General features: G+C 39.8%; 1 protein-coding gene across 2 annotated transcripts; it reads right to left on the bottom strand.

Moving 5' to 3' along the window:
- Nucleotides 1-10,310: 10,310 nt before the first annotated feature.
- On the bottom strand, nucleotides 10,311-20,913 carry LOC118906381 (calcyclin binding protein). Of its 2 annotated transcripts, XM_036873877.1 has the most exons (7): nucleotides 20,660-20,898; nucleotides 16,552-16,771; nucleotides 14,607-14,703; nucleotides 14,459-14,500; nucleotides 14,276-14,375; nucleotides 12,916-13,013; nucleotides 10,311-11,194 (listed from the first exon to the last, which is right to left on the bottom strand). In XM_036873877.1, the coding sequence occupies exons 1-7, from the start codon at nucleotides 20,678-20,680 to the stop codon at nucleotides 11,038-11,040; spliced, it is 735 nt and encodes a 244-aa protein (XP_036729772.1). In that variant the 5' UTR covers nucleotides 20,681-20,898; the 3' UTR covers nucleotides 10,311-11,037. The 2 variants fall into 2 exon arrangements, with proteins under 2 accessions (XP_036729772.1, XP_036729781.1); XM_036873886.1 differs by lacking the exon at nucleotides 14,459-14,500 and having other exon boundaries at nucleotides 10,622-11,194; nucleotides 20,660-20,913.
- Between the last annotated feature and the right edge of the window lie 3,770 nt (nucleotides 20,914-24,683).

Raw genomic sequence — 24,683 nt, 5'->3', positions numbered from 1 at the left:
CTGAATTCTCTTAGCTTTTGCTTGTCTGTAAAGCTTTTGATTTCTCCATCGAATCTGAATGAGATCTGAATGAGATCCTTTCCAGGTAGAGTAATCTTGGTTGTAGGTTCTTCCCTTTCATCACTTTAAGTATATCATGCCACTCCCTTCTGGCTTGTAGAGTTTCTGCTGAGAAATCAGCTCTTAACCTTATGGGAGTTCCCTTATATGTTATTTGTCGTTTTTCCCTTGCTGCTTTCAGTAAGTTTTCTTTGTCTTTAATTTTTGCCAATTTGATTACTATGTGTCTTGGCGTGTTTCTCCTTAGGTTTATCCTGTATGGGACTCTCTGCACTTCCTGGACTTGGGTGGCTATATCCTTTCCCATGTTAGGGAAGTTTTTGACTCTAATCTCTTCAAATATTTTCTCTGGTACTGTCTCTCTCTCTTCTCATTCTGGGACCCCTATAATGCGAATGTTGTTGCGTTTAATGTCGTCCCAGAGGTCTCTTAGGCTGTCTTCATTTCTTTTCATTCTTTTTCCTTTAGTCTGTTCCGCAGCAGTGAATTCCACCATTCTGTCTTCCAGGCCACTTATCCGTTCTTCTGCCTCAGTTATTCTGCTATTGATTCCTTGTAGTGTAGTTTTTATTTCAGTTATTGTATTGTTCATCTCTGTTTGTTTGTTCTTTAATCTTCTAGGTCTTTGTTAAACAGTTCTTGCATGTTCTCGATCTTTGCCTCCATTCTTTTTCCGAGGTCCTGGATCATCTTCACTATCATTATTCTGAATTCTTTTTCTGGAAGGTTGCCTATCTCCACTTCATTTAGTTGTTTTTCTGGGGTTTTAGCTTGTTCCTTCATCTGGTACACAGCCCTCTGCCTTTTCATCTTGTCTCTCTTTCTGTGAATGTGGTTTTTGTTCCACAGGGTGCAGGATTGTAGTTCTTCTTGCTTGTGCTGTCTGTCCTGTGGTGGGTGAGGCTATCTAAGAGGCTTGTGGAAGTTTCCTGATGGGAGGGACTGGTGGGTGGGTAGAGCTGGCTGTTGCTCTGGTGGACAGAACTCAGTAAAACTTTAATCTGCTTGACTGCTGATGGGTGGGGCTGGGTTCCCTCCCTGTTGGTTGTTTGGCCTGAGGCAACCCAACACTAGAGCCTACCTGGGCTCTTTGGTGGGGCTAATGGCGGACTCTGGGAGGGCTCACGCCAAGGAGTACTTCCTGGAACTTCTGCTGCCGGTGTCCTTGTTCCCACGGTGAGCCACAGCCACCCCCTGCCTCTGCAGGATATCCTCCAACACTAGCAGGTATGTCTGGTTCAGTCTCCCCTGGGGTCACTGCTCCTTCCCCTGGGTCCGGATGCGCACACTACTTTGTGTGTACCCTCCAAGAGTGGAGTCTCTGTTTCTCCCAGTCCTGTCAAAGTCCTGCAATCAAATCCCACTAGCCTTCAAAGTCTTATTCTCTAGGTATTCCTCCCCCCGTTGCCAGACCCCCTGGTTGGGAAGCCTGACGTGGGGCTCAGAACCTTCACTCCAGTGGGTGGACTTCTGTGGTATAAGTGTTCTCCCTTCTGTGAGTCATCCACCCAGCAGTTATGGGATTTGATTTTACTGTGATTGCATCCCTCCTACCGTCTCATTGTGGCTTCTCCTTTGTCTTTGGATGTGGGGTATCTTTTTTGGTGAGTTCCAGTGTCCTCCTGTCAATGATTGTCCAGCAGTTAGTTGTGATTCTGGTGTTCTCGCAAGAGGGAGTGATAGCACGTCCTTCTACTCTGACATCTTGTATGGAAGTCTCTCCTTTAGTATTTGTTATGGAGCTGGTTTTGTGGTGCCGAATTCTCTTAGCTTTTGCTTGTCTGTAAAGCTTTTAGTTTCTCCATCAAATCTGAATGAGAGCCTTGCTGGGTAGAGTATTCTTGGTTGTAAGTTTTTCCCTTTCATTACTTTAAATATATTGTGTCACTCCCTTCTGGCCTGCAGAGTTTCTTATGAAACATCAGCTGATAACCGTATGGGAATTCCCATGTATGTTATTTGTTGCTTTCCCTTGTTGCTTTTAATATTTTTTCTTTATCTTTCATTTTTGTCAATGATTATTATGTGTCTCAGCTTGTTCCTCCTTGGGTTAATCCTGTGTGGGACTCTCTGCGCTTCCTGGACTTGGGTGGCTGTTTCGTTTCCCATGTTAGAGACATTTTCACCTATTATCTCTTCACATATCTTCTCAGGCCCTTTCTCTCTCTCTTCTCCTTCTGGGACCCCTATAATGCAAATGTTGGTGTGTTTGACCTTGTCCCAGAGGTCTCAAACTTTCCTGATTTCTTTTCATTCTTTTTTTACTTTATTCTGTTCTATGGCAATGATTTCCACCACACTGTCTTCCAGATCACTTATCCATTATTCTGCCTTATTTATTCTGCTATTGAGTCTTTCTGGTGTTTTTTTCATTTAACTTATTGTGTTCTTGAACTCTTTGGCTGTCCTTTATATTTTCTCTTTGTTAAAAACTTCTTGTAACTTCTTGCTCTGGATATTCATTCTTTTCCTGAGTTCCTGGATCATCTTTATAATCATTACTCTGAACTCTTTCTTGGGTAGGTTGCCTATCTCCACGTCACTTAGTTGTTCTTGTGGGGTTTTGTCTTGTTCCTTCGTCTGGAACATATTCCTCTGCCATCTCATTGTCTAAATTTCTATTTGTATTTTAATGTATATGGAATGTTATTTATGTTTCTTGACCTTGGAGAGGTGGTCCTCTATAGGGGATGTCCTATGCGTCCCAGTAGTACACTCCCTTCTCTAGCCCTCCCACCCAAGGGCCAGAGACCAGCTGTTCCCAGGGTAGCTTCTGAACTGCTTTTGCAGACTCGGTTCTACAGGTTGCTGGATAGTAGTTTTCTTGTTTCTGGTATCTACCCACTGGTGGGTGGAGCTGGATCTTGGCCCTCTGGTAGGCATGGCCATGTCAAGGGGCATGTTTAGAGGTGGCTGTGGGCTCTGGAAGTCTTTAGGCAGCCTGTGCTGATGGGTGGGGCTGTGTTCCTGCCCTGTTGGTTGTTCGGCCTGAGCCCTTCCAGGATCCTACAGGCTGCTGGGTGGGGCCAGGTCTTGGTGCCAAATGGTGGCCTCCAGAAGAGCTCACGCTGATGAATATTCCCCAGTACTTCCGCCACCAGTGTCCTTGTCCCCACAGTGAGCCCCAGCTGTCCCTACCTCCCCTGGAGACCTTGCAAGACCAGTGGGTAGGTCTGGCCCAGCCTCCTATGAAGTCACTGTTTTTGCCCTGGATCCCAGTGAGCCCAAGACCGTGTGTGTGCCCTCCAAGTGTGGAGTCTCTTTTTTCCCCATTCCTGTGGAGTTCCTGCATTTGAACCCCGCTGACCTTCAAAGCCAGATGCTCTGGAGGCTCCTCCCTATTTCAGACCCCCATATGGGGGAGCCTGACGTGAGGCTTAGAACTCTCCTATTAGAGAACTTCTGTGATGTAATTTTTCTCCAGTTTGTGGGTCACCTGTCCCAGGGGTATGGGATTTGAGTATATTGCAGGTGTGCCCCTTTTACAGTCTCACTGAGTTTCTTCTTTATGTCTTTGGATATAGAATATCTTTTTTGTTAGGTTCCAGTCTTTTTTATCAATGGTTGTTCAGCAGTTAGTTGTGATTTTGGTGTGCTCATGAGAGGAAGTGAGCTCAAGCTTCTTCTACTCTGACATCTTGTCCTTGTAACAGTTTTAAAGGGGATTGTTTTTTTCTCTGTGATATTTCATTGTTAGTGTAAAGAAATGCAACAGATTCCTGTATGTTAATCTTGTATCCTGCTACCTTGTTGAATTTATTAGTTCTAATAATTTTTATGTGTTTAGGGTTTTCTATATAGAGTATCATGTCATCTGCATATAATTACAGTTTTACCTCTTGCCTTCCCATTTGGGTACCTTTTATTTCTTTTTCTTCTGTGAGTACTAGGACTTCCAATACTATGTTGAATAGAAGTCGTGGAGTGGTTATCCTTGTCTTCTTCCTAAATTTAGCAGGAAGACTTTTATTTATTTATTTATTTTTTAAATTTATTTATTTATTTATTTGGCTGAACCAGGTCTTCACTGCAGCACGTGGGATCTTCTTTTAGTTGTGGCACGTGGGATCTAGTTCCCTGACCAGGGGTAGAACCCAGGCCCCCTGCGTTGGGAGCGCGGAGTCTTAACCACTGGACTACCAGGGAAGTCCCATAGCAGGAAGACTTTTAGTATTTACTGTTGAGTATTGTGTTGGCTGTGGGTTTGGCATAAATGGCTTTTATCATGTTGCGATACGTTCCCTCTATACCCACTTGAGTGAGAGTTTTTATCATGAATGGATTTTGAATTTTATCAAATGCTTTTCCCATGCCTAATGCAGTGGTCATGCAGTTTTGGTCTTTTCTTTTGTCAATGTGGTGTATCACTTTGATTGATTTGCCTATGTTGAACCGTCCTTGTCACACTGCAATAAATTCAGCTTGGTCATGGTGTATAATCCTTTTTATGTGTTGTTGGATACGGTTTGCTAATATTTTCTTTAAGATTTTTGCATCTATATTCATCAGCGACATTCACCTGTGATTCTCTTTTTTTGTGGTATCTTTTTATCTGATTTTGGTACCAGCATGATCACAGCTTCATAGAATGACTTTGGGAGTGTTCCCTCCTGTTTGGTTTTTTGGAAGAGTTTGAGAAGGATAGGTATAAGTTCTTCTCTGTATATTTGGTAGAATTCCCCAGTGAAGCCATCTGGTCCTGGACTTGTGTTTGCAGAGAGTTTTGGGGGGGGGGGGTTGTTTTTGTTTGTTTTTAATTATTATTACAGATTCTATTTCACTTCTAGTGATCATTTTGTTCAAATTATCTATTTTTTCTTGATTCAGTTTTGGTGGGCTGTATGTTTCTAGAAACTTGCTCATTTTTTCTAGTTTGTCCAATTTGTTGGCATATAATTGTTCATAGTTATTCTCTTATGGGTTGTTGGTAATTCTGTGGTATCAGTTGTTATTTCTACTCTTTCATTTCTTATTTAGTTTATTTGGGTCCTGTCTCTTTTCTTCTTGGTGAGCCTGGCCAGAGGCCTGGCAATTTTGTTTATCCTTTCAGAAAACCAGCTCTTGGTTTGATTGATTTTTCTATTGTTTTTTTAACCTCTATTTTATTTATTTCTTCTCTGATCTTTATTATTTCCTTTCTTCTGCTGACTTTAGGTTTTGTTTGTACTTCTTTTTCTAATTCTTGTAGGTGGTAAGTTAAGTTGTTTGAGATTTTTCTTGTTTTTTTGGGAAAGGCTTGTATTGCTATGAACTTTCCTCTTACGACTGCTTCTGCCACACCCCATAGATTTTGTATCGTGTTTTCATTGTCATTTGTCTCAAGGTATTTTTTAATTTCCTCTTTGATTTCATCATTGACCCATTGGATTTTTAGTAGCATGTTGTTTAGTCTCCCGGTAATCATTGTTTTTTTTTTTTCCTCGTTTCTCTTTATGTGGTTGATTTCTAGTTTTATGCCACTGTGGTCAGAAAAGATGCTTGAAATTCTTTCCTCTTAAATTTGTTGAGGCTTATTTTGTGTGCTAGTATGTGGTCTGTCCTACAGCATGTCCCATGTGCACTTGAAAAGAATGTCTATTCTGGGGGTTTTTTGGATGTAATATCCTAAAAATATCAATTAAGTCTAACTGTTGTGTCATGTAGGGTCTCTGTGGCTTTATTTTCTGTCTGGAAGATCTGTCCATTGATGTCATTAGGGTGTTAACGTCTCCTACTATTATTGTATTCCTGTCAATTTCTCCTTTTATGTCTGTTAGTATTTATTTTACATATTTAGATGCTTCTGTATTCCTTACATATATGTTAATGAGTGTAATATCTTCTTGTATTGATCCTTTTATCATTATATAGTGTCCTTTAGCTTTTTATATGGCCTGTGTTTTAAAATCTATTTTGTCTGATACGAGTATTGCTACGCCCTGCTTTCTTGTCATTTCCACTTAACCCATTGACATTTAAGGTAATTATTGATAGGTATGTATTTATTGCCATTGTAAACCTTGTTTTCCAGTTGATTTTGTACTTCTTCTGTGTTCCTTTCTTGTTCTTTTTGTTTTCCCTTTTGTGTTTTGTTGGTTTCTTTTCTATTATGCTTGAGTTTTCTTTTTGGTTTTTGTGAATCTATTATATGTTTTTGATTTGTGGTTACCCTGGTTTTCAAGTATGTTAACCCATTACTATATCTACGTGCTTTAGACTGGTAGTCATATAATCTCAAACACATTCTTTTAAAAATCTACATTTTCTTACTCCCCTCCCCCACATTTTGTGATTTTGATGTCCTATTTTATATCTTACTATTTATCCTTTTGGTGTTCATTGTAGTTACAATCACTTTCACAAAGTTTTTTTTGATATTCTTTTAACCTATGTACTGGCTTATTTAAGTGATGTACAGTTCTTTTATATATTTGCCTTTCCTACTGTGATTTTCCCTTTCCTATAGATTCTTGCTTCTTTTTTATTTAAAGCAGACCTTTCAATATTTCTTTTAGGATAGGTTTAGTATTGCTGTATTCTTTTAGTTTTTGCTTGTCTGCGAAATTCTTTCTCTCTCCTTCTATTCTAAATGATAATCTTACTGGGTAGAGTATGCTAGATAGTAGGCTTTTCCCTTTCACGACTTTGAATATATCTTGCCACTCCCTTCTGGCCTGCAAAGTTTCTGTAGAGAAATCAGCTGATAGCCTTATACAGGTTCCCTTGTAACTGACTCCTTATTTTCTCTTGCTTCCTTTAGAATCCTCTATGTTTAGCTTTTGCCATTTTAATTTTGATATGTCTTGGTGTAGGTCTGTTTAGATTCATCTTGTTTGGGACCCTCTGTGCTTCCTTTACCTAGATATGTTTCTTTCTTTGGGTTTGGGAAGTTTTCAGCTATGATTTCTTCAAATACATTTTCGATCCCCTTTTCTCTTTCTTCTCATTCTGAGATCTCTGTTATGCGTAGATTGGCATGCTTTATATTATCCCATAAGTCTCGTATGTTGCTTTCATTCTTTTTCATTTGTCTGTCTGCTGTTCTGATTGGGTGGTTTCCATTATTCTGTTTTCCAGATCACTTATTCGTTCTTCTACATTATTTATTTTGCTATTTATTGCCTTTAGATAGGTTATCATCTTGGCAATTGAATTGTCTAATTTTAATTGGCTCCTCTTTATAGTTTGTTACAGTGATCTGCATTTCTATCAATATTTCTTTCTGAATCCCTTCAGCATTTTTATTACCTCCTTTTTGGACTCAGGGTCTGGTAGACCGGAGAGGTCTGTTTCACTGTTCTTTTAGTTGGGAATAGCTCCTCTGCTTTTTCTTCTTTATATTTCTCTGAATCTATTATGAATTTAGGGAAAACAGTTATCTACCGTGGTCTTGAAGGGCTGTTTTTATGTGCAAGCATCCCTGTGTAGCTTGTGTGAGTCCAGTATTTTTGGTCGTAGGGCTCTTTTTGTTATGGACGCCTACCACATCTTTCCTCAGTGTGTGCTGGCCGTTTTCCCACTAGAGGGTGTGTTTGGTGTTGTGACCAGAGGCTGCACTGGATGTTGAGTGGGGCTTCCTCTCTCCTCTGTGGCTGTCATAGCCCTTTGTGGGCAGGGTCTGCTCCCCAGTTGTTTAGAAGCCCCCAGATCTGATTATAAGCTGTGGTGTGAGGTAGGTGGGGCTGGAGCGCTCCATCTGGGAAAGGAGCCACTGCGTATTCCTCCCCAGGAGCTGTCCACCAGGACCTGCACTCTCTGATGTCATTTGTCACTCACTGTGTGTGCTCACAAAGTACACTGTTGTTGGCACTACCCTTAGCCCTGCCTCCACGTGTGGGCAACCCACTGGTGTTTTGTGTGCTCCTAGAACTCATAGTGGCTGACCTGTGCCCACTGTGAGTAAGCCGAGAATGAGGCTGCTATGGCGGGGCCATGCCCCTCTCTCATGTGTGTGTTAATAATTGGGCTCCCATGGCGGACCCAGGCTCCATCCTGCACACCCCCACTTGTGGCCCTGAGCACATTCCAGCCCCTTCAGGCTGTCTCCAAACAGTCCTCTCCCCCAGTCTGTCAGCTGAAATCCAAGTTTCAGCACCAACTTGCTGTGCACACCAAGCAGGTGCTTCTCTCAGGCTGGGAAGTGCAGCAAGGTAGCAAGGACCCTCTGCGCTGGTCTCTGTCCTGCTTGCCACAAGTTAGGTGTTGCACTATCCTCCAAGTCTCAGGCTATCTTTCCTAGCTGACCTCTCAGCTGGTGTAGGAGGATCCCAGGGTGAGGAAACCTTTCATAGCTCCCTCCCAAGGGCACAGGTCTCATCCTACCCAGTTACATGGTGTATTTCTTGCTGCTTTGGTTGTATGAGATCTTCTGACTGAATCCAGTGGTCATTCTGAGAATTATTCCACATGTAGGTGTATTTTTGATGTATTTGTATGAAGAAGTGAGCTCCACATCCTTTTATTCTGCCATCTTGATCTCATTCCCTAAGTTTTTATTTAGCTTTTAAATGCTTAAATTTTAGATGGTCAAAACTATAGAAAAAGATAGAGTCATCACAGTATTGCTTCCATCCCATCTCTTTCCTTCCCCTATTGGTAACCATTTTTATTTGGGTTTACTCTTCCAATTTCTTTTTGAATTTTATACAGATACATGTATTGTATATTCACATTTCTCACTCTTTCTGACACTAAGGTAGTTAAGTGTAGCATAAACAATGTTCTGCATGTTGCTTTTCCACTTACTGTATCCTGATTGATCACTGTGTATCAGTATCTGGAAATAATCTTCATTTTTTGGTGACTATTAGTACTTCTGTGTGGATGTCCCAAAGTACTAGTTTACTCAGCTAGTCCCCTATGAGTTGACGTTTGGGTGTTTCCAATCTTTTGTATATATTAGTCCAAATTTTTACCAGTGTTATTTTTGGGAAAGAGCCTAGAAGTAGAATTGTGAATTAGAGGATAAATGCACATATAATTCTGGTAAATACTACCAACAACTACTCTTCTATACAAGTTTTAAGCTTCTCAACCTTTTCATTCCATTACCATGTATGTATTTCCCCATACCCTGAATAGTCCGTATGTTTTAGAGTTTTTCCAATAAAAGTTAAAATACAGTATGTTTTTATATGTTAAATTCTTTTTATATGTTAAATGGTCACTTAGGGCTTCCCTGGTGGCACAGTGGTTAAGAATCCACCTGCCAATGCAGGGGACACGGGTTCGAGCCCTGGTGCAGGAAGATCCCACACACTGCAGAGCAACTAAGCCCATGCACCACAACTATTGAGCCTGTGCTCTAGAGCCCGCGAGCCACAACTACTGAGCCCACACGCCACAACTACTGAAGCCCATGCGCCTAGAGCCTGTGCTCTGCAACAAGAGAAGCCACCACAATGAGAAGCCCACACACCGCAACGAAGAGTAGACCCTGCTCGCCGTGACTACAGAAAGCCCATGCACAGCAACAAAGACCCAACACAGCCAAAAAGGTTAAAAACAAACGAAAAAAAAGTCACTTACATTCCTTTTTCTAACAAAGTGTTAATAATTTTTGAATTCTCTCAATGTGTCATGTTTTTGATAATTGTGGGGGTTTTTTGCCATGTAAACGTTCATTATGTAGTTAAAATTATCAATATTTAGCTTTGTTACATTTAGATTTTAAGTAAGTCACATAGTATAGTTTTCCCTCACTGAGGTTACGATGGAGTCTATGTCTTTCAGTACTCACGCAGCTTCACTTTTACATTTAGATCTTCTGATCTGTTTGGAATGTACCCATATGGCTATTTTTAGTTATCTCAATAAGAGCCCATCTCTTCCCCATAGTTTTGAAATGCTATTTACTGTATTCTAAAACTTCCATACACCTTGGGTCTTTTTTATTCTGTTCCATTGGTCTGTTTATTCATGTGCCAACATCACAGCTTTAATTATAGAGGTTTTATAATGTGTTCAATATTTATTAATAGTTATCCTACATATTGGCTGTTTTTTTATGTTAATTTTAAACCCCACCAAACTTTACCCTAGTACTTTTACCAAATCTCATTAACTGTAGTAGTTTTGGATTTCTCCTCTACGCATTTAATTTGCTTTCTCTTTTCTAATTACAGTGGCAAATAGCTCCAATACAACATAGTTATGGAAACCACAGGCATCTTTCTTGCTCTTACTTCTGATTTTAGGGAGAGTAATACCCTCTGAAATAAACAATTCCCCTGAAAGCCTGACTTTTCTGACATACATCTGGACATCTGCTAGATGATGATAGGTTTTTATTCAGCAGCATAGATGGATTTTCATATTTACTTTTACTTTACAGTTATTGTTTTTACAAGCCAGCTGAACCATGGCAAAACCCACTTACTGGTACTATATAAATATGTTTGTGTATTATCAAGTTTCGATTTAGTTCCAATTTATTCATAAATAAATATATTTAAATCTAGAGAAAAATATTTGTGATTAGATTATTAGGGCATGGTACTTCATGGTATATACATCACTTAAGCTGTGAATAGAAGAGAGCAAGCTCTCTATAACAACCTTGAAACACAGGTATGAATTTTCATTTTATGCAAAAATTCACGTTTTATTTTTTTATTCTTACATTGGTGGGAGCTGATGTCAGGAACTAAAAGGCAAGCAGTAACTTTTGTTTCTACCTCTTAGCTGAACAATAATACACACAATGTGGCATTTTCATTAGGCAAGACTTGCTTCTTCACATTTCACACTAGAATACAACATTACCCTTTTCTTGAATAAAATGACCCGGTTACTAAGGAAACCATCTTTGGAGGGAGTGTTTGTTTAATAAGCATATTTTATTTAAATAAATCCTCCAGCAGGAAATGGAGAATTCATTGCCTTTACTTAGACTGTGTAAGTAGTTATATGTCAAATTTATCTGTGCAGCTCACCAACATTTCCTTATTGGAAACATCAATATTTCCGCATCACAGTTCCCAAAAAGACTGTAAAGTCTCAGAATTCTGTATCTCCTTTGGCTTGCTTCTCTCTTGATTCCACCCAGGCTTTATTAATGGTTCGCTTCATATCATCATCTCCATCTTCATAAATTTTCTTTAGAACATTCATTAATCCCTCACTAGGATCTGTTTCAGTGTCATAGGAGGGCTTTCTGTTAAAAAAGAAAACACACGCAATCAATAATGGAGGAATATATATAATGTATATGAAACATAGTAATAATAATATATGGAATATAGAAACATACATAAATCCATTTATTAACATTTTATAGGTATGATTGATTGATTACTAAGTATGAAAAGAGACAAATTAGGATGTAGGAAGTACGTGAGTGGAGGTAAGAGGAAGACAGGATCCAAACATACTCTGACAATCAAAACATGCACAAATTCATCTTAAACAATATATAACCGCACTTAGTGCATCAAAGAATGGGCATCAAAAACGGTAAGGGGGACTTCCCTGGTGACACAGTGGTTAAGAATCCACCTGCCAATGCAGGGGACACAGGTTTGAGCCCTGGTCCAAGAAGATCCCACATGCAGCTAAGCCTGTGCGCCACAACTACTGAGCCTGCGCTCTAGAGCCTGCGAGCCACAACTACTGAGCCCACATGCCACAACTACTGAAGCCCACGCACCCTAGAGCCCATGCTCCACAACAAGAGAAGCCACCGCAGTGAGAAGCCCACGCACTGCAATGAAGAGCAGCCCGCGCTTGCCACACTAGAGAAAGCCTGGGTGCAGCAACAAAGACCCAACACAGCCAAAAATTAATTAATTAATTAAATTAATTAATTATTTATTTTAAAAACAGTAAGGGGTTATCTTGGGACTATGGGATTTTAGGTTAATTTTTAGCAGGAAAAGTAAGGAAATAAGCTTTTACTTTTCTAAACTATTTTAATTTTTTTTAAAGCATGTTTCCTCATATAATACGAAAAACAATTTCATTGAGAAAAAAACAAACGTATGTTCTATATGGACACATACTGAAGCTCATATTTTTTTTAATTAGAAAAGCCTTCTCTCAAGCCTGAGATACATGAGTTTTGGGCCTGGTGGTATAAAAGCACAGTCCTCAATGTAGTCAACACTTCTAGTTCAATCCGTGTGTGAACTGGGCTCATTAACTTTATATTTCATTTTTCACTTACCTCATTTATTAAATGCCAGATTCTGTACTGGACCCTGGGGATACAGTAACAGTAAAACAGGTTCCTATACTCAGGTAATCCATTCTAGATTTAAAAGCAATTCCACACATAATGCCTAACACCTTAGCCAACCACATCCCAAACGCGCACTGGCTATGGGAGGGAGGAGTGAGAGAAATGTGGATGGCTAATTGACTCAACGTAGTACATTACCACTGCAGGAAAGCAGAGGAATGTTTTAGCTAGGATGGAAGTATCTCTGAATAAACATTTTTCAAAATAGCCATTATTAAGTAGGATAAAAATATTCTCTTTTTCACTCTATACCAGTGATAGTAAAATTCTAACTATATATCAGAAACTTCTGGGGAATTAAAAAACCATATATGGGTATCTGGGCTACTATGGAACTATTGAAATGGAATCTCTTGGAATGAGCACAGTACCTAAATAGCAGCACCACTGGCCCAGGGTTAAGAACCAGCACAAAAGAACCAACCACAAGTACAAAGGCCTCCTTAAAAAGCAACTTGCTAGATACATGCCCTCTTCGGGTGCCCTCTGACAAGTGAAAGCAGATATAACTGGGTTAGTCAGAGGACATTAGAAGGTAAATGGTCAAATTGCAGACTATACACCTCCATTATCGATGAACATCTACAACCCTAGCAAAGAATACATTATAATTCTTAAATAAATGAAAGTAGACTCACTCTTTCTCTTTGCATTCTTTTTCAACCTGAGTCAGGTAGTCCCACCGTGTGTTTTCCGCTTTCTTCCTACATAAGATAAGAACTGTATCTGTCTTGATCTGGAAGAAAAGTGGAAAACAGGTACAACTTAGAACACATGGAGATAAGCATGAATATTTAGAAAATAATTATTTACTCAATTACTCGAGTTACTGTTACGTACAGGACCCGTTTTAGGTGCTAGTAATACTTTTATGAATAGGCTGGAAAATCATACACAAACTGTAATTCCTTCAAATACTAGGTGCTATCAAGACAAAGAAGATGTTAATGAGTATTGGGGCAGGAACGTCACTAGGAAAGCCTGAGGTGAAATGTGAGCTGTGGCCCAAGCTTCAGGAAAGAGGGCCTTCCAGGCAGTTGACAAAGGAAGAGATGATTCTGGTATCTTTGAAAACGAGGAGGAAGAATGGCTGGATTTTGATGATTGAAGGAGAGAATAAAACAGTAAGAGGGGTCAGAGACAGGCAGAAAATCATGTAAGGCAGTATTGGTTAGGGAGTTTGGAGGTGAGTAAGCAGAAACAGCAAGAATATACAACCCTTTCAACAATGATCCACATAACTCTAGGACTTGAGTAATACTTCAACATGTGATTAGTGGACCAAGAAGGGAGCAGGGAGTCACAAGTTAATCATTAAATTATATTCTAATATTACCTTTAAGCTGCTACATAACTATGTAAACACAGACAGCAGAATGGCCCATCTGTGGACCAGAGGCATTAAACTTCATTTATTTAAATTAGGTAGGAACAGAAGGATTATCTGAATTAGTGAAAAATATGAATAATACTGTTTCAAAGACAGTTTATTTCAATTTTGTAAAACAAATTATTATTCCCATTGTACAAATGAGAAAACTGAGGTATAAAGTGATTAAGTGAGCTGCCAAAGGTCACAACTAATACGTGATAAAAATGGCATTAAAACTCAAGTCTCATTCTTAACCATTTTCAGTTTATTCAACACCCTCCTAATTCTAATGCAATATTTTTATAATCTATTTTCTAGAGCAGGAGCTGGCAAACTTTTTCTGTAAAGAGCTAGATAATTAGTATTTTAGGCTTTGTGGGCCACATGGTCTGTTGTAGCTACTTAACTCTGTCACTGAAACACAAAAGTAGCCACAGACAACACATACACAAATGAGCACTGATATGTTCAAATAAAACTTTATTTACAAAACAGGCAACAGGATAAATTAATTCTAGTTCATCTTAATTCTAAACTGGCCAGGTAATTTCATGAGGTTTCACAATATTATGACAAAAAATATTATGACAATTATGACAATATTACGACAAAAAAAGTAAACCTACCTTTTTTGAACTGCCTTCCACAGAGATGGGTTTCAAGAGATTGTTCACAATCATGGAGTAACTCTTCCCATTTAGATTCTTTACCAAAAGATCAAATGACCTACAACACAATAGTGAACACTTTATCTTTCTGGTTCTATGAAAGGTGCTCTTCAGTCGTTGTGGAAATAAAGCCAGTCTTACTTTAGGATGTGCACCTGGCCATCCCAGATGATAAGACTCAACCTTTAAAGCAGATATAAAGGATAATTTTAAATTTAAGCAGAATTTTAGAAACTGAAAAGAAAAGAACCCATAATAAGGCACTGTCTTCCCCATTATGAGAACTCACCTCTCTGTGAAATGCACCTGCACATTCTCAGCAGGGACTTGATGAACTCCAGTTAAGGTAATGTAGATTTTCACAAACTTATCTGACTGATCCCATCCTGGTAACAACAACAACAAAAAATGGACCATGAATAAAGTCTGATACTATCTCTGGAATAGCAAATGCACACAGCTCATAATAATACTCACTAAGATAAAAATCTAGCAATAGAAACATGAAAGAAAGAAAGATATAAGAAACTTTTTAGATGGAAAAATTGAGCTTCAAAGCAGTTAAGTAATCTACCCAAAGTTAGGCATCTAGCTAGTGAAACAACCTAGATTCAAATTCAGGTTTACTGAACACAAAGCCCACGTTCTTTTTATTCCTTAGAGTAAGCAATATGATCATTAAATACCTCCTTAATTGTAGCTCATTTCCCCTTTTTATGGAAATAATTTTGTCCTATTCCTAAATATTGATAATCTCCACCAAGCTGGATGGCTAAACATCAGCTTTGTCGAATCAGTATTATCTAATTCCATAAACATTTCTACTTCTCTAAGCAGTTCAACAAATGCAATCCTAGCTTCCTCAATTCCTTTCCCTGACAAAGCAGAATATAAACTTAGAGAGTCAAATTCATCCAAATCTGCCAATTTAATTAACCTACCAATATCTAGAAGTTATTTCATTTTTTTATTATCAAGCTAGTCTCTAACCTAGATGAATTCTGCTAACAGAAAATACACAAATGTCACATAAAAAGCACATCATATAATAAAATATATATTTATGTATTGTACTGTATGACTTTTTCTTACTTAGTCCTATAGAAATCTAGTGTTAATAAAAAAAAAAAAAGATGTTCTAGAGGGTTCTGTACTTCAGTTAGTTTCTTCCCATCCATTCAACCCATCCTCCACATTGATAACTGCTTTTCCCTAAACACAAACCTAGGTTCCTAGTTACTATGCCAGAATCCTACCACCTTCAGACCAGCTTCCTGTAGTCAATGAAGTACACAGCGTATCTCCTATAGTACTGCAATACATCACTTAAACACAACACACACACTGCTTTTTGCTATGACAATACCCAAAATGCATGATGCCTTTCACGTCTCTACTCATGTCCTTTGCTCATGCAATTCCCTTCTTTTCGTCATACTTGCTGAACTCACCTTTTAAACTCAAATGTCTCTTCTAATTCTCCCTGCCTGTTCCTCCCCTCCAGCAGAATTACTTTATCAGCTATATTCTCATAATACTTTATAAATCTCTATTCAGTTAATGAAATATTTATTAAGTACTTACTGTGTGCTGGATATTGTGAGCACAAAGAAAAATAAGACTGTCCCTGCCCTCGTGAGAGCTCATTACTCAGACTTCAAGTTGCATTGCTTCCAAAATAAAAAAGTCTATAATCAATTTAGGGAAAATGGTATTATGACATTGTTATGGTATTAGTTGTATGTCTATGTCCCAACAACACCGTGAGCAGGGATTGGGTCTTGCTCACTGTTGTGTATCCACAAGTCCAAGTACAATAAAGGCACATACTAGGTGCTCAAAAATGTTTTTTGAATATAACTGGATTCTCCTCCTCAGTTAATATCGGTGGTTGTTTGGCAAACAGAAATGCAAAACAGGAAGAAAAAACAAAAAGCTGTGTCCATATATACTGAATATATTTCAGAATAGGTTCCTTCTTGCTGCTACTCGTCATTGTACTAATCATCTTGCTCTCTTATTAATTAATTAGCTTTTAGAATGCAGCATTTTCTTTTTAATCTCTTAAAAAGCATCTTATTAAATAAGAACTAATGGGTCTTCTCTTTCAAATCACCAAAAACAAACACTCAAAACTATTAAAAAATTGATTTTGTTAGTGGGTCACTACTAAGGAATACGTTGCTCAGAGGCAGAAAGAACTGTATAGAGGTGTATGTAGGGGCGAGTCATACCATAATTACTGATTTTCACTGTATATCCTGTCGTAATAGGAGCAACCACAGCGGCTGGCTTTTCATTTTCCATAAGTTCTGCTTTCCTCTGTGATTTCTGCTGCATCTTGTTCTTGATTTCTGTCTCAATCTTGGATTTTTCAGCTGTCAGGGCATCACGTACTCTTTTTCTAGTGGCTTTTTCCAGCAGAACCTTCACCTCTTCTAGATCTTTCTGTAGCTGTGTTAAAATAAAAGCTAAGTTAGCTATGATAAATAAGACAATAGTTGGATATTGTGCATATTGGTCATTTCAATTTACTGAATAAGAGCTAAGAATAGGAGGTTCATTTAAATTTCCTAGGGTTGGGTAGCAACAAGGATTCTTTCCTCCAGCCTATTGAATTGTAAATAACTCAAGATTCCTTTCTTTTAAAAAGGAAAACTTAATCTTGAAGTAACAGTAGGTAATCAAACCAAATTTTTCCAGTTTGGTAGACTGTTATCTGCCTTTGTTTTAAAACATTTTATTTACAAGTGTGATTTATAAACATTTTCTGATTGTAACATGAAGAAATCCAACAAAAGGGAATCGTGGATTTCCTTGTAACATCCAGTCCTAGTCATCAGATATTAGGAATTTTTTAAATATTAAAATAAAAGAGATGAGTACATAGTAAGTGCGGTGAAATGCTACAGCAACTTGACTAAGGTAATACTCTACTTTCCCTCAGTGATCGGTCCTCACTGACCTTCCTACCCCAAGTAATACACATAAGAAAGTTTAAATTTTTAAGACAAAAGGTAAAAAAATAAAGACATATTTCTTCTTCTAAGAAGTTAGACAACTTCTTAGTTCTAAAGCTCCTGGTTAATTTTACTGTCAAGTCTGGGACTTGGTTGCACAGTAGAGGATAAAAACCTGGACAGACAATCCAACATGCAATGCACTCCTGGATCATTGAAAAAGCAAACTACGCCAATACATTGCCTACCCAAGTCTATTTCTATAATCTTCTAGAGACAGAGTCAACATTGTATTAAGTTTAAGAGTTAAAGACACTGTTAGAAAATTAATGGGCTTAAAAACTTTTTCCCAGTTACCCTCTGACTTACTGCAAATGCATGAGATCTTTATAAACAAGGGATTCATTTCTCTTAAAATGACTTTACATTCTGGCTTGATACTAGCTAGCAATCTGACAGGAATACTTTGACATTATAGCCTGAGATCATGTAAGGCTCAATATAAAAATCTTTAAATGCTTGATAACTTAGTATAATATCCAAAGTACAGCTTGAAAGTCTTTAGATTTCTTGAGTCTTAGAAAATGCAAAACAGAAAAACAAATGCTTTTCTTTTATCCCAAGTCTTTTATCTCATTTAACTCAGATGCCCTTGTTTCACCTATCTGTAACTGCTAACTTGGTATAAAAAGTCCAGCTGTGCCCAGTCTCCTGCCCAAATTCTATCCCCACCTCCCAAAACTCGTATTACTAAGAAAAAAAAAATGCAAACTCATCTTTCAAGCATAGAACCAAGATGCTTTTAGTTCAAAGCAATCTTTTTTGTTATAATGGCTTTCAAAATTCACATTCATTCTAACAAGATGAAAAAAAAATTAAAATGTTAAATGAGTATATTTTGTTTCCAGAGTAAGGATTTAGTTAAAAAAAAAAAAAAGAAAGAAAGAAAGTAAACGTATAAAGTCTAAACAAAAGGTTTTACTTCTTGACTGGAATAGGAATCCTTTTTCTAGGAGACTCAGAAGAGAACTCTGAGAGTTAAGCAAGAGATCCCCAGGCCCTCTTTACAGCCAGTCTGGCTCTACAGTACTACAAAAATAAGATATCCACTGTAAGTCTGAAGCAATTTACAGCAGGCCTGTTTAAGGTAATTCCTCAGTTCTCCTCTGTTATTTGCAGATCTGAAACCAGTAAAATTGATCCCTTTGGTGCTTTTCCTGTACACATATTTAAGATGCCTTAGATACAGCATTTCTTACCTAATTTATCTAGGCATTCACTTGTTTTCCTTAAGCAAAATCACACCTCCCTTTTATCCCTATCCATAAACACATTAAAGCTTTCTCTTCTATTTCCAAATTCCTCACTAGGAAGCAGTAAGACCAAAGTGCCTCAAAATAGGCAAAGACCTTGTGCAGACATTTCTCCAAAGATAGACAAATGGTCCTCAAGCGCATGAAAAGATGCTCAACATCATCAGGCATTAAGGAAATGCACATTTAATCCACAATGATACACCACTTCACATCCACTAGGATGACTAACAACAACAACAAACTCCAGCAAATAACAAGTGTTGATGAGGATGTGCAGAAATCGGAAGCTTCATACACTGCTTGTGGGAATGTAAAATGATGCACTTTGGAAAGGAGTTTAGCAGTTTCTCGAAGTTAGTTACCATATGACCCTGCAATTCCACTCCTAGATATATACGCAGAGATTTGAAAACGTATATCCACATAAAAAGCTGTACACAAGTATTCATAGCAACACTGTTCATAACAGCCAAAAAGTGGAAATCATCCAAATGTCTATCAATTTATGAATAAACAAAATGTGGTATATCCATAAAAAGGATTATTCTGCCATAAAAAGAAGTACATGTTTCACCATGGATGAACTTGAAAACATTATGCTAAGTAAAAGAAGCCAAAAAGTAAAAGGCCACACATTGTAAATCTCCATTTGTATGAAATGCTCAGAACAGGCAAATCCCTAGAGACATAAAGTAGACTGGTGGCTGCTGGGTGGGGAGGAGTAATGGGAAGTGACTGCTTAATGGCCACTTAATGGGTTTCTTTTGGGGTTGATGAAAATGTTCTCAAATTATATAGTGGTGATGATTGCACAACACTGTGAATATACTAAAAAGCACTGCACTGTACACTTTAAAATGGTTAAAAACTGAATTTCATCTCAAACAAACTAAAAACAGTGTCCCTAAATGTATACACCACAATTAGAAAGCCCCTTACTTTGAAGAGGATTAATACTGAACACACCAAATGTAGGACTGTAAAGTCACTTCAGAGATTCTTTCCTCAGGGCACATGGTACCACAAGGCCAATCTTTAACACCTAACAAACTTGTGGCAAGTTATCCAGAATAATACTTACACACACACACATACTTTTTCTTCATTTAATGCAAATCCTCAGACTTAAAAAGTCAAATGTGAGATTTCCCACTCTTGTTCATATTAAGCAAAAAGATTTCCGGAGAACAAATCTAGTCAATGGATACCCAACACTTTACTGTGAATAACAGTACTGTCATCTTAAGTCAAAAAAAGAGCAATCCAAGTTCATTATTCCCAAGCTGTAACTGTGCAAACTAAGTCTCCAAAAAAGTAAAGCTGCCTCTGTTTAGAGTTTAAAGAGCTTAAAAGAGAAAAAGCTATTTCCCACCACTAGTTACAACTAACTTTACAATTTATTTATTTTTAAAAACGCCTATAGCAGATTGTTTTGTCAAGCACTCCTCTGAACATTTAGAACTATTACTTGGTCTTTACAACCCTATGAAAAGGATACTGTGGCCCAGAGAAGCACCATAACTTGCCCAAAGTCTGTGTAGAGAAAAGATGACTAAGAGAATTTAAGTGCTGGGACTGAAGACTTCTCACCTTCCAACTGCCCTCTACCATAGAACGACACTCAGGTTTTGTAATCAGCTTTAATTTAACAACGCTTCACGTCCTCAGGCTAGTGTAACGCGGGCGGAAAGGGCCTGAGAATAACGTGAAGGTGACCAGCCCTCAGGTCCACCATCGGACCTACCTGCCGCCGGGAACCACGACACCCGCCCCCGCTCACCTACGCCGCCGACCAAGGCTGAGCCGGGGGCGTCGATCGGCAACTTTCCGGGGAAAGCGGAGGCCCCGAGGCCCGCAGTGGCCGGCTCGGCAACGGGGCGGCTGCAGCTGGGCGGGTGGGAGGCCGAGGGGAAGCGCGGGAACCCGAGTACGCAGGAAGGCGGTCCGACAGGCAGGTGCCGCGTGCAGCCGCTGGGCAGCTCCGCACGGGAAACGGCGGTGGGGCGGGAGACGGAGCGGAAAGCTCCAGCAAGGCCGAGCGAGGAAGATGAGGCCGGACCCCTTACCTCCTCCACAGTTGAAGCCATGGTCGGGCCGCGTCAGGGAAGGCCCCAGCTGCAGCGGCGCAGGGGCGAGAACAGGAAACGCCGCACCGACCGCGCTCACCCCGAGCGCAGACCGCACCGGCACCAGTCACAGTGGCCGCGGCCTGCGGGCACACCCGACCCTGCGCGAGATATTGGCCCGCCTCCGGCACGCGACGCCTCTGGAACCTTCGCGAGTCCGTCGAGGCCGCCCCCCGAGCCCAAGCACCGCCTTCAGGGCTCGGCCCCGCCCCACCTCGCCTGGCCCCGCCCACCTCGCCTCTTAGCAACGCTCAACTCTCGCGATCAAACCGGAAGTTCGAGAAGAGAAACGCCTCTACCTCCACGCCCGGGCAACTGTACGTAGTATACTTTGACCCCGTAGGTCCCGGCTGCGCAGTCGCAGCTCAGAACCGCTGCTTTCCCGTACCATAACCCAACCCCGGAAATTACGCACTGATCTTCGAGGGTCCAAGCCGGAAGTTGACTAGAGAGTCGGCTGTTTCCGTGCTCTCTAGGACCCAGTACCATCGAGCCGGCCATGTTGTGTAAAGTTGATCTGTGAAGTGCGAGAAAAGGACAAAAAAGGGGAGAAAAGGAAACCTGTTTATGCTAAGACGGGACAGAATGAGAACGTTAAGTCCGCCGGGTCCTGAAGGGAACAGTTTTATTTTCAGTGACTTCTGGCGCTCTGGAGACGTCATGATTTAGGCTGTACGACGTGGTGACGTCATCATGGATTGCGGGAGGAGGTGGGGTTGCGTTGGCCATGTGATGGGACCCAGTAGCCCCGCGGGGGAGTAAGCGTGCTAATATAGCGGGCACCTCCATGTGTCATAGCATTTGGGGTCCCGCTTTCCCCTCCTAGATTGTTGAAGGACTTTCCTAGTACCTTCACCGACCATTGTGCGAGTCTCTAGTTGTCACCCAGGTTTGGATTCGGTTTAAGTGAGTCTATTCGCCAAAGAAAATGTGGGCTGAGCTTTCCTGGGGCTGCCTTCTGCTCCTGGTCTGGCTCCCGCAATCCCGCTGTGTAAGGCCCTTGCGAACCCCCCTTTTCAGACTATTTTAGCCTCTGGCCGACTGAAAACGTCTGCAGCCCCGTTGAGAACATAAGCAGTAACCCCGGAGAAGTCAAATAGCCCACACTCAGCTTAATATATCGCCCGCGGTAGCGATTAGAATCAGCACGTCAGAGGAGGAAAAAAGGACTAGAAAAAGGCAGGCTGACCATTATGGTAGTAAAGAATCTGAAGTACAGCGCAAAAACAAATTACAGCTACGTACAACGTGCATGAATCTCAAACGTGACATTAAAGGGAAAGAAGCCAGACAGAGAAGTTCTTCTCTTTTGGTTCCATTTAAATGAAGTCTAAAACTGCGAGACGTTCCAAATCGGGTTAGTCTTTCCTTAAGTGGGGAGGACAGTGACAGAAAGGAGCCACGAGGGGACTTTTGAGGTTCAGATAACGTTCTGTTTCCTTTCTTTGGATGCTGGTTACAGATGTGTTCACTTTGTAGAAATTTCATTGAGCTGTAATTTGTGTAGTTTCTTTTGTATGTTATAGTTAACTAAAAGTTATATTTAAGTAGGCCCCGGAGGAAATTTTCCAGAGATGATAGAAGTGTTACACTGATACATGCTATTGCCGCAACTGAGACCAAAAAAAGAAAATAAAAAATATTTTAAAAAGAGGCCAAGAAAATAGTTTTTTAAATGTATACTGTCTGTAAATTTAAAAAAAAAGAATTCATAGAATGAACTCCTAAGATCTGCGCATTTTGTTTAGTTATACCTCAAGTTTTTAAAAAAGTGTCTAGGGAGTTCCCTGGTGGTCCAGTAGTTAGGACTCCCGGCACTTTCACTGCCGAGGCCAGGGTTCAATCGCTGGTCGGGGAACTAAGATCCCACAAGCAGCACAGCACAGCCAAAATAATAATAATAAAATAAAATACTCCACTTAAAAAAAGAGTGTCTAACTGGAAGCCTGGAATTATTTAGGTACTTAATTAAATAGGAACAAATATCCCAGTCCACTGCGTGAGAACTTGACCTAATGCAGTGATTTTTAAATTTGCTTGATTATGCACCTTGGGCAACTTCTCCGCCAGATATCCTAAAGCCACAGGTTTTAAGTACCACCTGTTACCAGTGACTCCCAAATCTATACCTTCAGTTCTACCATATCTCTGAGCTCCAGACTCTACCTTTGCTTCAATGTCTGATAAGCACATCAAATTCAGCTTGTCTGAAAAACAAAACAACCAAAAAAACCTCCTGATTTCTCATCCTCGCACACCAAATCAGTTCTTCCAGTTATTCTCCAGCTCTGTGAATGGTCACCTCATTTTCTTAATTGCTCAGGCCAAGCATACTTGAGCTCTCAAGTCATACTTGAGCCTTCAATTTCAGGTCCTACATCCTATTCTCTGGCAAGTCTTGCTGGTTTTATCTTCAAAATATAATGAGAATAAAATCACTTCTCTCACCTAATCTGTGACAAAGGAAGCAAGAATATACAACAGAGAAAAGACAGCCTCTTCAATAAGTGGTGCTGGGAAAACTGGACAGCTACATGTAAAAGAATGAAGTTAGAACACTCCTTAACACCATACACAAAAATAAACTCAAAATGGATTAAAGTCCTAAATGTAAGGCCAGACACTATAAAACTCTTAGAGGAAAACATAGGCAGAACACTCATTGACATAAATCGCAGCAAGATCTTTTTTGATCCACCTCCTAGAGTAATGGAAATAAAAACAAAAATAAACAAATGGGACCCAATTAAACTTAAAAGCTCTTGCACAGCAAAGGAAACCATAAACAAGACAAAAAGACAATCCTCAGAATGGGAGAAAACATTTGCAAACAAAGCAACTGACAAAGGATTAATCTCCAAAATATACAAACAGCTCATGCAGCTCAAAATCAAAAAACAAACAACCCAATCAAAAAATGGGTGGAAGACCTAAACAGACATTTCTCCAAAGAAGACATACAGATGGCCAAAAAACACAGATGCTCAACATCACTAATTATTAGAGAAATGCAAATCAAAACTACAATGAGGTATCACCTCACACCAGTCAGAATGGCCATCATCAAAAAATCTACAAATGGGACTTCCCTGGTGGTACAGTGGTTAAGAATCCGCCTGCCAATGCAGGGGACACAGGTTTGAGCCCTGGTCCGGGAAGATCCCACATGCCACGGAGCAACTAAGCCCGTGCGCTCTAGAGCCCGCGAGCCACAACTACTGAAGCCCACGTGCCACAACTACTGAAGCCCACGAGCCTAGAGCCTGTGCTCCGCAACAAGAGAAGCCACGACAATGAGAAGCCTGCGCACTGCAATGAAGAGTAGCCCCTGCTCACCGCAACTAGAGAAAGCCCACGTGCAGCAACAAAGACCCAACGCAGCCAAAAATAAATAAACAAAATAAATTTAAAAAAAAAAAGATGTTTAAAAAAAATCTACAAACAATAAATGCTGGAGAGGGTGTGGAGAAAAGGGAACCCTCTTGTACTGTTGGTGGGAATGTAAATTGATACAACCACTATGGAGAACAATATGGAGGTTCCTTAAAGAACTAAAAATAGAACTACCATATGACCCAGCAATCCCACTACTGGGCATATACCCTGAGAAAACCATAATTCAAAAACACACATGCACCCCAATGTTCACTGCAGCACTATTTACAATAGCCAGGACATGGAAGCAACCTATATGCCCAACAACAGAGGAATGGATAAAGAAGATGTGGTACATATATACAATGGAATATTACTCAGCCATTAAAAGGAATGAAATTGGGGAATTTGTAGAGATGTGGATGGACTTAGAGACTGTCATTTGGAGTGAAGTAAGTCAGAAAAACAAGTATCGTATACTAACGCACATATGTGGAAAAATGGTATAGATAATCTTATTTGCAAAGCAGAAATAGAGACACATGTAGAGAACAAACGTATGGATACCAACGGGGAAGGGGGGGTGGGA

Source organism: Balaenoptera musculus, chromosome 1 (genome assembly GCF_009873245.2).
Source record: "Balaenoptera musculus isolate JJ_BM4_2016_0621 chromosome 1, mBalMus1.pri.v3, whole genome shotgun sequence".
Classification (NCBI taxonomy): domain Eukaryota; kingdom Metazoa; phylum Chordata; class Mammalia; order Artiodactyla; family Balaenopteridae; genus Balaenoptera; species Balaenoptera musculus.
The sequence above is the reverse complement of the archived record's forward strand: the minus strand, read 5'-3'. Positions and strand labels throughout refer to the sequence as shown.

Coding starts and splice junctions, on each gene's coding strand:
- LOC118906381 (XM_036873877.1), bottom strand. CDS start 20,680: ATGGCTTCAACTGTGGAGGAG. Junction 14,501..14,606: donor CAGGTGCATTTCACAGAGAG/GTGAGTTCTCAT, acceptor TCTGCTTTAAAG/GTTGAGTCTTATCATCTGGG. Junction 13,014..14,275: donor TGGAAGGCAGTTCAAAAAAG/GTAGGTTTACTT, acceptor CTTTTCTTCCAG/ATCAAGACAGATACAGTTCT.